The sequence below is a fragment of the Bufo gargarizans genome, chromosome 1 (genome assembly GCF_014858855.1).
Source record: "Bufo gargarizans isolate SCDJY-AF-19 chromosome 1, ASM1485885v1, whole genome shotgun sequence".
Classification (NCBI taxonomy): domain Eukaryota; kingdom Metazoa; phylum Chordata; class Amphibia; order Anura; family Bufonidae; genus Bufo; species Bufo gargarizans.
Window position 1 is genome coordinate 630,314,917 of NC_058080.1, and position 18,750 is coordinate 630,333,666.

At 43.0% G+C, this 18,750-nt stretch overlaps 1 protein-coding gene across 5 annotated transcripts in view; it reads right to left on the bottom strand.

Annotated features, from left to right (window-relative positions):
- Positions 1-18,750, bottom strand: part of PAM (peptidylglycine alpha-amidating monooxygenase) — a 184,601-nt gene that overhangs the window by 124,261 nt on the left and 41,590 nt on the right. For all 5 annotated transcript variants that reach the window (XM_044275973.1, XM_044275972.1, XM_044275971.1 and 2 more), the window contains exon 4: positions 16,916-16,973. In XM_044275973.1, the coding sequence (XP_044131908.1) occupies positions 16,916-16,973 (58 nt within the window). The remainder of the gene's footprint in view (positions 1-16,915; positions 16,974-18,750) is intronic.

The following is an 18,750-nucleotide window of genomic DNA, read 5'->3' on the forward strand; positions in this document are numbered from 1 at the left end:
TGATATAATAAAGTGATGCTGTAAAACTGTATCACTGCCATTGATTCCATCGCCCTTTCTGCGGCTTGCATTAAATTGTGACAAGCTGCAGATTCAATCAGTCACTATGGAGAACAGCAGACATTTGTTTACTGGCCAGTCATGTGAGTGAAAGCTATGGATGAAGATGATAGCTACATTTCTTGGCTGAGTAGCCAGATGTCAGGCTCAATCCTTCCAAGTGTCTCCAAGACACCCAATAGCCATTAATATTTTCTGCAACCTCTAAAATAAACTGCCAGTACAGTGATGTGAAAAACTCCGGTCTCTTCTGCTGCTTGACAAATTAGGACGTCATTATGGTTCATCTGGAATTTCTGCAGTATATTCTCTCTATACGAGAAAACGACCATAGATGTCCCTAATGACAAAACTTAGTGTATCTATAAATATTGTGGCTAATAAAAGGGTCCAACTAATCAAATAACCCGGCACAAGCTCACAAGTATACAAGACAACTAAAAACAAAAAAATTTAGCTCATGTAGTACCCATATAAAACCTTGTATTTTTATTAAGTCATGATATATAACAAAATATACCATTAAAAAGGGGGGGGAAGTGACAGAACAGACATCATCCCGGTAATACACACACCACAAAAATTGTGTCTCTCCAGAAAAACAAGGCAATGTAAAGGGGAAAAGCAAAAAAACATGGGTACTCAATGCTGTTAAAAAAAAATTGATCAACACCTTTTACTCGTGTCAAGTAATAAAACCATCTATAATGACCTCAGTTGAGTCACTTGTCCATGCTTATCATCCTAAATTATGGTTATACATTTAAAACCAACTTCAATGAATGAAAATCCCCTATTGCTTTGGTTCTACAGCTTCTCTGCAGAAGCAGGTGTCTCCATGGTTACAGACTACAAACATACCCTGCGTAGTCTGACCCTGTAGTCACACATCTTTTCAGCTGTCTCCTACATCTCGCTGAGCAACTAAACATATAGTCATCACACAGCAGAGGTCAAATGATGCCATTCACTGGCTTAGAGAAATATTACATTGAAAATCATTGCCTCTTTTTCAGTTATTATATTTTGTCGACAGAAACATCCTAGTTTTGTCTATAACATTACGGCATTCTTTCACCATTTATTATCATGTCTGATCCTAATAAGGCTTTACCATGATGATTACAGATAATGGTATCGGGTTTTGAGGTAATAACTATATAAAATGGAATCATTTTACCAAAGATGGGGATTTGTATTATCCACAAATGGCCTAGAAAAAAGCCTTCCTGTTGCTGCCTTTATAAATGTACAGTATCACTAGGCTAAGTGCTCGTCAGTCTACAATAACACACACCACAAACAGTCCATCACCTTAAAACTACTTAGTATAGCCCATTGCCCATGTTGTACAGATATTAAAAAAAATATAGAAAAGTTCACAGTAGACAAATGCTCAGTTATTTACAACAATACCCATCAGAACACCAGAAAAATTGACCTTTTTTCTTTTTCGCAAACACCACAACTCTTGTATACCTCATTAAGGCTAGGACTACATGGCAACATAAATAACCCAATGCCGCAAAGCAACAAGGACATGCATCTAAGGATAGTCAATGGGTGTCACAAAACAACCCCTGACCTAACACAACCACAAACTGACAGTCGGAAAAAAACTAGCCCCGACTGCCATCGCAGAATGCAATGCAAGTCGCTTTGTCTATGACTTGCCTGCAAATGCTCTTCGATTTGGCTATTCTTGTACAGTCAACTCATAGCTTTTTTAAATTTCCAAAACTGATGCCACAGTGCTCAAGCCCTGAGGACTCAAGCCATGAACATGAAAATGGTTTTTCAGGATTTTTTTAACTGATGACCTATCCTCTGGATAGGTCATGTCACGATCAGTGTGGGGGGGGGGGAAACTCCACACTGAACACATGAGGGAAGGGGAATGGTAACTGGGCCTGGAAACTAGGGAAGAAACAGGTCACCTTCTAGACAACCCTAATCCGGGCCCTGACTACCTATCAATATGAATAGACCTTGAAGGTAGGAATATTCATAAAGCAGGATACCTAGGCCCTGATTTCCCTGGAATAAGTATAGGACCAGAGACTACCCATTCCTCCCCAGATGGACGAATGGAAGTCTCTGTCTCAGTCCCAGATACAACAGGGAATATAGCAAATACAAACAAACAAACGCGACACTTAACTTCTGTAGAGATGGAAGAACAGGAACACCAAAGAGGATCTTACACCAGCTCAGCCAAACCCAAATTAAGCTATCTACCGCAGAGTCAGAAAAGTGGGGTCAGACTATAAAAGGGTAGAAGTGATGACCACTGAGCAACAGCTGAGAAAAGGGAAGTGGTCATTAACCCTATCAACACTGAATCAAGAGATATCAAGGAGGCTGTTAGATTCCTCCACGCTCAGCCAATCTCCTTGATTTCCTGACATCAGTCACCTGAGGGACGGTGACAGGTCATTAGAATATGATCGTTGAGGGACGGACACCTAGGACCCGCCGTTGATCAGCTGTTTAAGAAGGCAGGAGCTCCACAGCCTTCTAGCAACTTACCATGAACAGCGCTGTAGATTGTATAGCAGCTGTCCTTGGTATCGCGTTCAGCCCATCAGTATGAAAATCTGGGAAAACCCCTTTAAGGCCACCTGCACACTTAGCGGAATACGTGCGGTTTTTACACACAGAAAAACCGTAGCGCATTACAGTACAAGCAAAGTGTACGAGATTACACAAATCTCATGTACACTTTGCAGATTTTTTCTGTGCGGAAACTGACTTGCCACATGGATTTCAAATTAAATAACATGTTTGCGGTTTTAGCTGCGGATTTCACCCTTTTCAATGCAAGGGTGAGATCTGCGGCAAAACCACATCAAATCTGCACCAAAAACCGCAATTAGATATTGCGGATTAGGGAGTGGATATGCTGCAGAAACGCACAGAAATCCAAACTGAAATTCATGCAGATCTTATGTGTGTTTATCCCTTCCCGTGTGTAGGTGCCTAAGGGCACAGATTTGTCTAGGACAGCAACGGATGCGCTAATATAACAGAATAGATATTACTCAACTGGAAAACCTGCTACCACACTGGTGCTCCCACCGATCTCTGTTGCTGTCTTGCAGTCACGATACTGCAATTAGCAGACAGTGATTGGCTTCAACAGTGACATGTGGGTAGTCGCAATGTCATCACTGCAGGGCAGCAACAGAGACTGCCAGGGGCACTGGATCCGCAAAACACTGACACCAGCAATGTGCGTTCTGCATTTTGCGGACCGCACATCGCCGGCACTAATAGAATATGCCTATAATAGGACAGGTTCTATTTATTTCGGGAACGGAAGTGCGGGCCCGGAAGTGCGGGTCCGCATTTCCGGAGCTGGGCCTGCACAGGAACAGAAAACTGAAGTAGCTGGATTTGGGATATGCCAGGCACCGCTGGCGATCATTGACTATAATAGGGTCCATTGGTTCTCTGGCATGGATACCGGTATTCTGCAAGCAGGTGTATTTTGTCCACCCCTTTTTTTTTTTGCCAGAACCTCAGCTGCAGATGTGAACCTGGCCTAACAGGTATTATTACATACGCTCATAAATTAAAGGATAACGTAATGTCGTAGTTATTTATTTTTGAGTATTGAATTGTGGTGATTAATATCACCTTGGTGGCCCTATTTCAACTTTTCACTGTGTATTCAATTACCCCTTAACTCCACATTTTTGTTCCCAGTACTGCCTACTTTTACCTGTGCTTAAAATAGGGTTGCTAGGCATGGTCCGTTTGATGGATGGCACACACTGCGTGCAAGGTCAGATTACTGACAGCCAGGGAATGTAAGTAAATGATTAAAGCCAGGTCCTCCCCAGCAGCTGATAACAGTGCCTGGGCTGTGTGCACTTCTCCCTGTCCCTGCACTTGGCAGACGCTCCCTCACTCAGCAGAGCTGGAGAAGGCAGAGTTGAAGCAGCGCAGACCAGGGAAGGGAGATCTGCCATCTGCTCAGTGTATAAATGAAAGCAACATGTGGTAAGAGGACCCCTTTGTTCTGCAGGAGATTAACCCTTTAGGGGAGGGCTCTGGTTACTGACACTTTTGGGGAGCTATTGTTACTGGCTAGTGAGGGCAGGCAGGAGTAGCCTCAGGGTGAGGGCAGTGGCGGCCATCTTAACTGAATAGTGAAATTGCAGTTTTATGCAGACTGGTTGCTAAGGGCTGAATCTTATTAAATATGGGGTAAGTCAGTCTAATAGTAACTGATTCTGGAATATTATGTTATTAGTAACTACATATATGAAAATTGAAATGAGGGTCTAACTGTGACAGTTATCCTTTAATGTAAATCTGTAGAAACTACACAACAGTGATGATATCTATGGCATACTTCTCTTTACTGCACAAATGAAAGCTATTCGGGTCTATCCTTTTCTAACCCTTCTATAATCTGTATCAAGAGCTCTGCTACAATTTCCTTTGTCTTCAGTGAATATGAATGGAGTTAGATGAATGCCGCTATATATGACATGTTTACCGATATTTTCACAGCTTCCTTCAGCAGCTATGATTTTTCTAAAGATGTTCTTCCTGCATATGAAGTAGCACATTAGAAAACCAGATTCCCTTGGGGTTTATTTTTCTCACATGTGACACCACGGTCAGATCACTTTAAGTTCCCAATTAGGACAAGCCTCGTACGTCATCATGTGCCGCGGTAACCGAAAAATTCAACCTTCTCATTGCCTCTGGCGTATGTATGTGTATATATAGCTACATCCTGCTGGACTGTATCAAAGAGACAGAGCAGATAGGAAGGAAATATAAATAAATAAATATATAAATATATATATATATATATATATATAATTTATTTATATTTCAGAACTTTTTCCACCTTTAATGTGACCTATAAACTGTACAACTCAATTGAAAAACTGAAATCTTTTGGGTAGAGGGAAGAAAAAAATATATAAAAATAAAATAATATGGTTGCATAAGTGGGCACACCCTTAAACTAATACTTTGTTGAAGCACCTTTTGATTTTATTACAGCACTCAGTATGTTTGGGTATGAGTCTATCAGCATGGCACACTTTGACTTCTTTGCAAAAACACTCCAAATCTGTCAGATTGCGAGGGCATCTCCTGTGAACAGCCCTCTTCAGATCATCCCACAGATTTTCAATCAGATTCAGGTCTGGGCTCTGGCTGGGCCATTCCAAAACTTTAATCTTCTTCTGGTGAAGCCATTCCTTTGTTGATTTGGATGTATGCTTGGGGTCGTTGTCACGTTGAAAGATGAAGTTCCTCTTCATGTTCAGCTTTCTAGCAGAAGCCTGAAGGTTTTGTGCCAATATTGACTGGTATTTGGAACGGTTCATAATTCCCTCTAGCTTAACTAAGGCCCCAGTTCCAGCTGAAGAAAAACAGCCCCAAAGCATGATGCTGCCACCACCATGCTTCACTATGGGTATGGTGTTCTTTTGGTGATGCGCAGTGTTGTTTGTGCGCCAAACATATCTTTTGGAATTATGGCCAAAAGGTTCAACCTTGGTTTCATCAGACCATAACACCTTTTCCCACATCCTTTTGGGAGACTTCAGAGGTGTTTTTGCAAAATGTAGCCTGGCTTGGATGTTTTCCTTCATAAGAAAAGGCTTTCGTCTTGCCACTCTACCCCATAGCCCAGACATATGAAGAATACGGGAGATTGTTGTCACATGTACCACACAGCCAGTACTTGCCAGATATTCCGGCAGCTCCTTTAATGTTGCTGTAGGCCTCTTGGTAGCCTCCCAGACCAGTTTTCTTCTCGTCTTTTCATCAATTTTGGAGGAATGTCCAGTTCTTGGTAATGTCACTGTTGTGCCATATTTTCTCCACTGTGTTCCATGGTATATCTAATGCCTTGGAAATTCTTTGGTACCCTGATCCCTCTGATGCTTTGGAAGCTCTCTGTGGACTATGGCTTTTGCTGTGGGATGCGACTAAGAAAATTTTAGGAAAGACCAACTAGAGCAGCTGAACTTTATTTGGGGTTAATCAGAGGCACTTTAAATGACAGCAGGTGTATGCTGACTCCTATTTAACATGATTTTGAATGTGATCGCTTAATTCTGAACACAGCTACATCCCCAGGTATAAGAGGGTGTGCACACACACACATATATATATATATATATATATATATATATATATATATATATATATATATATTATATTTTATTTTTTCTTCCCTCCACGTAAAAGATTTCAGTTTGTTTTTCAATTGAGTTGTACAGTTTATAGGTCACATTAAAAGGTGGAAAAAGTTCTGAAATGATGTATCTTTGTCTTATTTTTTTAGAACGTGCGTCTTATAAAGCGAATACAAGCGAGTTCTTCCATTATGGTAATGGGTGAAGCGCTGCCGATACTCACCCTGCCTTGCATTCTTTTGGGGGACCGCGCTGCTGGACCTGACCGTGTACAGCATCAGGACGTAGGGTAGTGCGTGCACTATGACCTGATGCTGCACGTAGTCAGGTGACAGTGCAGTGCGGACCGGAGAAGACAAGGGAATGTGACTGGAGGAGTGATCGCCAGATCTGGAGAGGAGCGGCGGAGCAGGAGAGGTAAGTGAAGTTCTTTACTTTATCTCTGATCTGAGGTCCGATGGAGGTCTGGGTGGAAGGTCTGATGGGGGGGGTCTGGCATGGAGGTCTGATGGGGGTTCTGGCATGGAGGTCTGATGGGGGTTCTGGCATGGAGGTCTGATGGGGGTTCTGGCATGGAGGTCTGATGGGGGTTCTGGCATGGAGGTCTGATGGGGGTTCTGGCATGGAGGTCTGATGGGGGGGTCTGGCATGGAGGTCTGATGGGGGGGGTCTGGCATGGAGGTCTGATGGGGGGGGTCTGGCATGGAGGTCTGATGGGGGGGTCTGGCATGGAGGTCTGATGGGGGGTCTGGCATGGAGGTCTGATGGGGGTCTGGGGTGCTTCTTATCATCAGGTGCATCTCAAAGCAAAAATTACAGTATATATACACATACACACACACACATACACACACACATAGTGACAGTGTAAATGTAATGTTGTAATGTTTTATTCTTGGACACACGGCACTCATGAATTGGAACTGCCTTACTCAAGCTGTTGGGTAATAATCTAACAGAACAGGAAACATTTCCTGTTATCCTGTTTACAAGCAGGGTTTGGTTTGCTATATAGGTTTGAACAGCATTCTTTGTGGATTTGGATATTTCCTTAAGGGTCCATTCACACGTCCGTTGTTTGTTTCCTGATCTGTTCCGTTTTTTGCTGAACAGATCTGGACCAGATCTGGACCCATTCATTTTCAATGGGTCCTGAAAAAAAAACGGACAGCACAATGTCAGATTTTTTTTCAGGACCCATTGAAAATGAATGGGTCCAGATCTGTTCCAGATCTGTTCCGCAAAAAACGGAACAGATCAGGAAAGAAACAACGGACGTGTGAATGGACCCTAAAGCGGTTGTTTCATCTTAACAACTCCTTTCCATATGTCCTGTTAGGCAATATGGACATAATGGATGGATGTCTCCTTCTCAGGACCCCACTTCCATCCATGAGAAGAGGACAACCCAGGTTTTCTGTTGACACCATTCACTAATGCATTTAATTGGAAATGAGCTGTTTACAGGGGGCTCTCAAGGGTAATAGTGGCTTTCTGAGACAAGACAACCCCTTTATCCGCTTCACTACTGGAGTGTTTACTCCCTTTCCTCACTGGGCCAATTTTTCAACTTTAGAAATAGGTCTATCTAACTGCAAAAACCAAATTTATTTTTGAGCCAACCTACATGTATTTAATATTATTTTTCACAGGACACCTTAGACCTTACTTTTGTGCCATTAGATTACCAGTATTTTTACAGCATTCACATGAGGGGTTAGGTCATGTGAAATTTTTATAGAGCAGATCGTTACGGACGTGGCAATACCTAATTCTTATATTATAAATAATACTTTTTCTTCTTTAAGTTTTACACAATAATAGCATTTCTGAAACCAAAAAAATTATGTTTTACTGTCTCCACATTCTGAGAGCCATAGCTTTTTTATTTTTTGACCAATTGTATTAGTTAGGCCCCTTTCACACGGGCGACTATTCCGTGCGGGTGCGATGCGCGAGTTGAACGCATTGCACCCGCACTGAATCCTGACCCATTCATTTCTATGGGGCTGTGCACATGAGCGGTGATTTTCACGCATCACTTGTGCGTTGAGTGAAAATCGCAGCATGCTCTATATTGTCCGATTTTCACGCAATGCAGACCCCATAGAAGTGAATGGGGTGCGTGAAAATCGCATAGCATCCGCAAGCAAGTACGGATGCGGTGCGATTTTCACGCACGGTTGCTAGGAGACGATCGGGATGGAGACCCGATCATTATTATTTTCCCTTATAACATGGTTATAAGGGAAAATAATAGCATTTTGAATACAGCGTGATTTTTCTCACGCGAGTGCAAAACGCATGACAATGTTTTGCACTCGCGCAGAAAAATCGTGCATTTTCCCGCAACGCACACGCCTCTTATCCGGGCCAAAAATATGACGCCCGTGTGAAAGAGGCCTTAAGGTCTCATTTTTTGCGGGATGAGGTGACGGTTTGATTGGTACTATTTTGGGGGGGGGGGGGGCAAAGCCTTTTTGATTGCTTGGTGTTGCAGTTTTTGTGATATAGGGTGACATAAAATTGCTTTTTTGGCACTGTTTTTATTTTATTTTCACTTTGGTGTTCACCTGAGGGGTTATGTCATGTAAGATCTTTATAGAGCTGGTTGTTACGGATGTAGCGATACCTAATATGTATACTTTTTTTAAATTTATTTCACTTTAACACAATAATAGCATTTTGAAACAAAAAAAATTATGTTTTAATTTCTCCATTTTCTGAGAGCTATTTTTTTTTTTGTTTTTTGAGCGATTTTCTCATGTAGAGGCAAATTTTTTGCAGGATTAGGCGACTGTTTTATTGGTTCCATTTTGTGGGACATATGCCTTTTTGATCACTTGGTGTTGCACTTTTTGTGATGTAAGGGGACACAGTTTTTTTTTTGTTTGTTTTTTTATGGTCTTTATTGGACACCCCGTGTCCGCGAGCCGGCTGTCACGGACGCGGCAATACCAACTATGTAAAATATATATATATATATTATATATATATATAATAAAAAACTTTTTACATGTGAAACTTTTTTTTTTTTACACTTTGCGTCCCCCATAAGGTCATACAAGACCTCTGGTGGACATTTAAAGGGGTTGTCAGAGTTATGAAAAAAAATAATATAGCACTGAAAATCTGATATATAACTGAGCTAAGCAAGTTTTATGCAAAAAAAAAATATATTTTTCCTCATTTCCCTGGTTCTTTTCTGGGCCATTGTTTACATGCAATAAAAACAATCTCTGCCCCTCCCCCACTCTGCTAAGGGAGTGGATACAAGAGCTGCCCTAAGTGACATGTCTGCCTGCTGGGAGACACTGCAGTATGTTGTATGTGTAGGACTACAAGTCCCAGCTGTATAATGACACTGCTAAGGGAGTGGATACAAGAGCTGCCCTGAGTGCTGGGAGACTCTGCAGCATGTTGTATGTGTAGGACTACATGTCCCAGCTGTATAATGACACTGCTAATACACACAGGATCTTCCCCCTACCTTCTTGTGTAATGCTCTCTCTAGTATGTCAGCTCCAGTGCCCAGCATTGTCTCCTCACTGCCTGCAGAGCTGTGCAGCTGAAGGGGTTAAGAATCCTAGCAGAGAGTAGACGGCAGTAAAGGGGGGGGGGGGGGGGGCGTGGCCAGCACAGTGACGTCTCGTTTACAGGCTTGTAAACGACCTTTATCAGAGCAGGGAGAGAAGCTGACATCACAGGTCATGTGACCCTCAGTGAAATCTGAGAATCCAGCCAATGGAGATAAAGTGAGTGAATTGGAAAGCTGTTACATTTGCCCAGTTAGGAACATAGAAAGAACAAAAAAATAACTCGGATAACCCCTTTAACGTCACTTTATTTTTTCACTATTGATTTCTTCTGTAACTGGGGCTGACATAGTGACATAGTCCCAGTTACAGGGGAAATACACCCCCCAGAGAGGCTGTACAGCAGTATACTGCGCTGTACAGCCTCAGTGCAGGGCTGATCGAAGTCTATGGAAGAACCGACAGCTCCTGCACTCCTTCTAGCGATCTAGAAGGCAGGGACACCCAGGAACGGTCCCTGCCTTCTCTCTGGGGTGCCCTGCTGTCACTGACGATTAGCGTGCAGCTGCCATCTCTCAACGGACGTTCCAGAACGTCCATTCAGAGATAAACGACAGCCCATAGGACGTTTATAGACAATGGGCGGTCATGAAGTGGTTAAAGGGGATTGTCTCACTTCAGTAAGTGGCATTTATCATGTAGAGAAAGTTAACACAAGGCACTTACTAATGTATTGTTATTATCCATATTGTCTCCTTTGCTGGCTTGATTCATTTTTCCATCATATTATACAGTGCTCGTTTCCATGGTTACGACCACCTGCAATCCAGCATCAGTGGCCGTGCTTGCACACTATAGAAAAAAAAAGCACTGGCCTTTCCAGTGGCCAGGCCCATAGGAACGCACATAGGACGGAACCTTTTCCTATAGTATGCAAGCACGGCCACCAATTCTGGATTGCAGGGTGGTCGTAACCATGGAAACAAGAAGTGTATAATGTGATGGAAAAATCAGTATAGCCAGCAAAGTAGGCAATATGCACAATCACAATACATTAATAAGTGCCTTGTATTAACGTCCTCTACATGATAAATGCCATTTGCTGAAGTGAGACAACCCCTGTCACTGGGATTTTGTGTATAGAGCTGAGGACAAGGGTTGCTAGATGGCCCCTAGCACATCCACAATATCCAGTCCCTATAGCTCTGTGTGCTTTTATTGTGAAAAAAAAACAACTATTTGATACATATGCAAATTAACCTGAGATGAGTCCTGTCCCTGACTCATCTCATGTACAGGACTCATCTCAGGTTAATTTGGATATGTATCAAATCGGTTTTTTTTTTCACAATAAAATCACACAGAGCTATGGGGACTGGGTATTGCGGATGTGCTAGCGGCCATCTAGCAACCCATGTCCTCAGCTCTATACACAAAATCCCGGTGATCCCTTTAAGTGCCTAACAAGGAGAAAGCTTATTACCAGTTGGGAAAATAGAGAGATGATTGATGCAGCAACCTTTATTGTCATCCAGAGCCCGAGAAGCCATGCTCGGCTGTCAGAAGCAGACAGGGAGGGGGGCTACTTGGGCTAGGAATCGAGGGGTTGGTGGGTGGCGGGACAGGAAGCTGCAGAGCCTGGAAGTTCTGTGGGGAAGTGCCAAAAAACAGCTCCGTACGTGCCCGTGATTTTGTGCGTTTTTTGTGCTGATCTGTGCCAAAAACCATGAGCTGAAATGCACTTTGTATTGAAGTAAGCACCGTTTGTTAAATAAGTGTTAAAAAACATTATCAAGAATGGACTGATTTAAAAAAAAAAAAAAAAAAAAACAACACATGCAGATTTCACATTGAATTTTGTAAGCGGATTTCAAAATACGTCATGTGAACATACCATAAATGTCAGAATGCACAGTAAGCTTGGCTATGTAGGGAGGTTAGTGGAGGGGAGATAATAACTTTTTAAACATTTTCAAAATTTTGAAAATGAGACTGGAAAACCCCTTTAAGATTTTTAATTACTTTGAATAATCTTGTTAAAGGGGTTGCACAAGGATGGGAGGGAAGGGGTTGCACAAGGATTGGGGGGGGGGGCGGAGTTGCACAAGGATGGGGGGGAGGAGTTGCACAAGGATGGGGGGAGGGGTTGCTCACGGATGGGGGGGAGGAGTTGCACACGGATGGGGGGGAGGAGTTGCACACGGATGGGGGGGAGGAGTTGCACACGGATGGGGGGGAGGGGTTGCACACGGATGGGGGGGGAGGGGTTGCACACGGATGGGGGGGGAGGGGTTGCACACGGATGGGGGGGGGAGGGGTTGCACAAGGATGGGAGGGAGGGGTTGCACAAGGACGGGGGGAAGGGGTTGGGCAATCCCATTCTGTCGGACCTGCAAAGGGAAGATTGCTAACCTGCTTCTCGATGCTGGCTCTCCCCGCTTCTTCTGCTGCAAGCCTGCAATGCACCACTGGGTTCCATCAATGTCAACATCTGGTTTCACATCATCGCAGCAAATCAGTGGCCGCGACCGTGTCAAACCAGATGTTGACATTGATGGAGCCCAGCGGAGAATCGCAGGCTTGCAGGAGAAGAAGCGGGGAGAGCCAGCATCGAGAAGCAGGTAAGTCATCTTCCCTTTGCAGGTCTAGCCGAATGGGGTGGTTTGCCAAAAACCTCCCCATTCTTGCACACCCCTTTAAGCATGACATCATTCCCTCTGAATGAATCGGTCAGTAATACACAGCTCTACCAGGTTTTCCACAGGGGTCTCTTAGCAGCCACTCGGTTTTGTACATTACAGTGTGTTCTTCTCTCTCATGCACAGAACCAACACCCAAAACCTACGTGAAGAGAACTAAGAAAGAGGAAAAGTCGGCTTGCAGCTATACAAAATTGCTAGATAAGAATAATTATAGAAATATACTCCTATAAATCATAGTGATTATACTAAAGAATAAAAACCAAACACAGCTGTGCCCACAGCGTCCTATGGATCACTGAGGACGGCACACTGTATTCTGGCATCGCTGGACTCTTCTCCAAGATAAAAAAAGGAGCATCTCTGGTTATTAAAACCAACAGAACAATGGAGCTCTTCTTGTAAACCAGCTGCAAAGTAGCCTGCTTTCCAGCCATGGGTTGGAAGATCTGCCCTTAAAGTGGCCCTCCATGAAAAAGCTGACATTTCCAGGAAAGAAGGTGCCCATCCTACACCCAAAGTTATCCTTACCTGGTGTCCTCTGTTGTAGAGATCCAGGGGCTTCATATGGGTAGCTCAGATTTTAAGCAGCTGTTGTTCTGTGCTGCCTGAGAACCTGGCATGCCACCAATCTGAAGACCCCCATGAATCCTGGGACCAGGTGGGTACAACTTTTATAGTAGATGCTTTCCCTATGGGAAAAATCTGCAGGGTCACTAAGTAGTCAAGTGAAAGGGAACTGTCCAGGGAGGGCAGCGTGAAGTAGTGTCATTTTATGTGTAAATATGTTTTAGGTCCCGTCCACATTTCCGTTTTTCACTGACGTGTGCTGTCTGCATTTTCCACGGACAGCACACGTACCCATTGATTCAAATATGTCTGTTCACATTTTAATATTTTTTTTACTGACCGTGGGTCAGCAAAAAAAATCACGAAGTCCTGCACTACTTTGAGCCATAATGCGGACCAAGCATGCCCATAGAAGTCTATGGGTTCGTGAAAATCACAGACACAATCCGTGGTGCGTCCGTTTTTTTCACTGAAAACTGACAGGAAAATCTTTGGAAATGAATTTTTAGCTGAGGAACGTCAGTGAATTACGGATGACACACTGAGGGTAAAAACGGACGCAGAGACCAACCACTGACCCTTCACAACATTTTCACAGATGAAACACGTATGCTTTTTTTCCACAGACTTGTCACTGACACAGAAATGTGAATGAGGCCTTGGGCTACTTTCACACTAGCGTTTCTATTTTCCGGTATTGAGATCAGTTATAGGGTCTCAATACCGGGGGAAAAACGCTTACGCTTTGTCCCCATTCATTGTCAATGGGGACAAAACAGAACTGAACAGAACGAAATGCTCCAAAATGCATTCCTTTCTCATACCGGCGGAGAGCAAACCACAACATGCTGAGGTTTTCTTTCCATCATGAGTTGCGTTTAAAGGGGTATTCCCATCATAATGATCACTGTTAAATCTGTTAATTATTTGACAGTGATCATTTTTGTAAATATATTTGATTAACCAATTCCCACCGTTTAGGAGAAAATTCATCCCCACTTACCTCATTGTTGTCATTCAGTCTCCCCTGGTTACGGCCACCGCTCTTCTCCGGAATCCCGGTGGCCGCGCTTGCGTAGAAGACTCCTTTTATCCCGGCCGGGCCGCTCGCTGTCCTGAACGCGCATGCGCGATGGTGACTTCTTCCTGGTCAGAATAGTACAGAGCTGCAAACGCGCACGCTGGCTTTGTACTATACTGGCCAGGAATAAGTCACCCTGGCACATGCGCAGCGGCGTGCGCGTTCAGGACAGCGAACGGCCCGGCCAGGAGAAGACTTTAATCAAGATGAAGCCCGCCCCCAGCCTGAATCCAGGAAAGGAACGGCGCGCTACCAGCAGCAGGTAAGTATGAAAATGCGAAGTGGGATAACCCCTTTAACTCTGACACAATAGAAAACTGATCCGTCCCCCAATGACTTTCAATGGTGTTCATGACTGATCCGTCTTGGCTATATTACAGATAATATAACCGGATCCGTTCATAACGGATGCAGATAGTTGTATTATCAGTAACGGAAGCGTTTTTGCTGAACCCTGACGCTAGTGTGAAAGTAGCCCAAGTCTTGTTGCTTAGGCTACTTTCAGACCTGCATTTTTGCTGGATCAGGCAGAGGATCAGGAAAAATGCATCCAGTCAATAATACCGTCTGCATCTGTTCAGAACGTATCCGGTTGTATTATCTCTAAAATGAACAAGACGGATCCGGTACTAAAACCACTGTAAGTCAATGGGCGCTGGATCAGTTTTTTTCCGCATCCAAAAAACGGATCCGGCACCACTGACTTACATGTTGCATGTGTTTTATGCAGTCTTGATTAGTATTCCATGACGCACGCAAAAACGCTGCTTGCAGTGGCTTAGCATCTGGCATGGGAATGCAACAAATGGTTCCAGCTTTGTCCCATTGACAATGAATAGGGACAAAACTGAAGCGCTTTCCTCCGGTTTCGAGATCCTCTGACGGATCTCAAAACTGAAAAGGAAAACGCAGATGTGAAAGTAGCCTTCTTCATGACCTGTGAACTAAGAGCCCAGGGCCTTCATGAGCTCAGCCCTGCGCTGATTGACAGCTTTCTCCCTGCTGCTGTGCATAGTGACTACATTGGCAGTCAGCAGCAGGAGAGCGCGGGGAAGCGGTAGCTCGTGAACACACTTTTCACATCACTCAAATCAACAAATAAACAGTAAGTTCTACAAAAGTAGCACATATTCACACATAAAGGACACCCGCAGCTGTGACCCAGAGGGGGGCAGCATAAACAGGCTGACAGGTTCCCTTTAAGCAAGATGTGCCGTAATAGAAACCAGATTGGTTGTCATTCAGCATAAGAAATGCATCAACATTCTTTTCATAAACATATACAAAAAATACATAATACATGTCCTGTTCACTTTCTTACACTCCTTGTATTAGCCACATTCCCTGCCACGCGAGGAATGCTAAATTTCCCAGGAATGCAGACAATTATGTCTGAATTCCAGGGATGATGTCACAGTACTTTTTTTTTTTTTTCGCTTTCCGTGATTTTTCTGTATAATCACAACAGCATATGCTGCAAATGTAAGCGAGCCTATCAGCTTGCCAATAAAGCTTCCTTCAACTGAGAGATGCCAATAAGAAATATTTTATCTTTTCAACGAATCAGAGAAGCCCCAAGTTCAACCAGGGTGAAATACTAAAACAGAAGCAGCGTCTTCCACCCCCTTCCACCCAAGAAAAATTTGTTTCCAGAGCACATGGTTACCATAGCAACCTTGGAGCCTTGGCCTCTTGAGATTCGCCATTCTTAGCCTCCTAGATCGTTCAGATTTGCCACTGATCACATCTACAAAGCAGCAAGATCAAGCAAAAACGTACTCCGTTTCATATGAGAACATGTCTAACTTCAATGCAAAAAGACACAACAAAAAAAGCAAAAAAAAAAAAAAAGAAAAAAAAAAAATACAAAAAAGAAAAGAAAAAATATCTATCAACACTTTCCACTTTTGACAGAAATGATTACACATTATGCAAGCATGTTTGACGCCATGGCTCAGGGGGGATTGGAGCTGCAGTGCTGGAGCAGAGGGGTCAGAATGGAGAGTATAGCTTTTTTTTTTTTTTTTTTTTTATTAAAGTGTAACGGTCATTCCTTTTTTTATTTTTGTAATGTATAGGGGCAGTGATGACCATTTTTGTAATATACTTTAATTACTGAAATCTCAGATTTCTATGATAAAAATCGCTCTAAAGTGGCCCATTTTGAGCCTTAGCAACGCTCCTCTGTCTTCTGTTTACATTACAGTGGAGACTTACTAACACTGACTGCTATGTAAACAGAAGACAGAGGAGCGTTGCTAAGGCTCAAAATGGGCCACTTTAGAGCTATTTTTATCATAGAAATCTGAGATTTCAGTAATTAAAGTATATTACAAAAATGGTCAATATCACTTTTCCGATACATTACAAATAAAAAAATAAAAAATGACAGTTACACTTTAATACCTTCCCATGACTTTTAAAATCACTTTACCATACCCGGCACATTGCTTCCCAAAGATATTAAACACTTCGGGTAAATGAAAAGCCCATACAGTGGCACAGAATTAAGCAGCGAGCCAGTGACAGAAAGCCGATAGCTTACAAATGGCGCTGCTTGGTAATGGTTGCCAAAGGCATCGGCATGCGACTCCCCAGCTTCAATTACTTACACCGCCCCCAAGACACAGTTTGTTATCTTGACTCTAAGTAGCTTTTTTTCTGCTTTGCTGCCGCATTACATAAGATAAATGTCAGTTTAGGTCTACGTGACAGACGATTACCTAGGATTTCAGCAGAAAAACAGTTGAATAATGCAAAGAAATTAAGGAGGCTCCTTCTACTCCTCATAATACATACCTACAAAGGCTTCATCCTCAAGCGGCAGCCGGTAAGATTTGCAGAGATAGGTGTCAGACTGAAAAATAAAATTGATTGCTCTTAGAAGCACGGAAACATTCATTGGGATTGGACGCATTTACAACACAAGCAAAGATCATTAGAAAGTGACAGTTTAATTTACAATGTAGACAGTAAAGGATGTACGGCCTCATCATACGGAGAACGCAGGAGATCAACACATGATAAGAGCAGGCACCCATCTCTGTGTAAAGACCCCTGTACATGGACCGACACACCAGACAATCAGGGACTAATTACTGCCTGCTCGTTACAGGAGGTGAAAGCTGCATTTACATGTAGCACTCAACTCCAATGTATGGGGGACGAACGATCGCTAGAGGGATCGCTCATCCTCATACGCTTTCATTGCTTCTGGTCATCAAATCACTATTTACACGGCACAATCTCCTGCCCAGAAATGGTGATTGAGGTGCCTGAACCAGTGATGCTTTAACCTGGTGAACAAGTATTTGCTTGTTCATCGGGTGATTGGCAGCACCTTAAGACAGGGCAGTTAGCTTTTTACCCCAGTCTTTGTTTCCTCTGTAAGCCTGTCTCCAGTCGTAAATGTTGGTAAATTAGTCAGGGCCATTGTACCAGCCACCGCCACCATCGTGCAACAAAATAATGTTGCATGGGCATTTAAAAAGTCACAAAACAGGCATGTGAGACTTAGGTCTGTATTACACTAACAGATTATCTGACCAATATCTGTCCAATAGTTGGTGTGTATAACAAAAGATCTGTGTGTAATAGGCCATCTGACCAATGATTGGTCAGAAATCTGCCAGATAATCTGCAATTCATCCCTTAATGCTACAAACTGGTGTCGCCCCATTCCTAAATGATCCCCTGTATATCAATCTGCTCAGCTTCTCCTGATCTACACGTACATCATGCTGCCTGCACACTGCACTGCATTTCATGGTGACAGGTTCTCTTTAAACTCATGTACACCTTTACACAATTTTCAAATGAAAGCATAATGCATAGAAACATAGGAAATTTGTGCCTAGAAGGCTGACCCAAGCAGAGCCTGAGACACCCAACCCCTCCGAAAGTAAAAGTTTAAGATATGCAGAATCGTACCAACATCTTTACATATCCGCCAGGACTGAAAAATATCAGCGATGCAGATGGTGTAAACATTCATGTCACGGATTAATGTCCTGATTAGACACAGGGGTGATTACATCTGCAACTGCTCATCTCATCACTCTTTAGTAGGAAAAAAATAAAAATAAAAATAAAACACTCCCTCCTAATCACACTCAAGAAGCACCTAGTAAAGGGTGTGATAACACAAAGAAACGTTCCTGTATCCCCCAGGAGTTACTGGCGGCTGTACAAGGGGCCCAGATGACAGTAACAGGCGGTGATCTTGTATCCTGATGTCACTGTCACCATACCACCCCTCCCTTATACACAGCATTAGGTGTTGCAATCCCAATATTACACCTAGAATGTTTTCCTACAATACCATACAATGTCAATGTCTAATCTGATAACAGGATCTAATCTCTAATCCTTATACTCTAGCTACAGCCGGAATGTAAAGCCAAGACATGTTACAAATGACTGGCCACAAAAGTGTTAAAGGGGTTTTCCAAGACCAGGAAGAAAAAAATAAAAATAAAATGTATATACACACATACTATCTATCTATCTATCTATCTATCCACACACACACACACACACATATATAGGAGAAACTCGTGCAAAGTTCATTTATTTCAGTAATGGAACTTAAAAAGGTGAAACTAATATAGAGACTCATTCCATGCAAAGCGAGA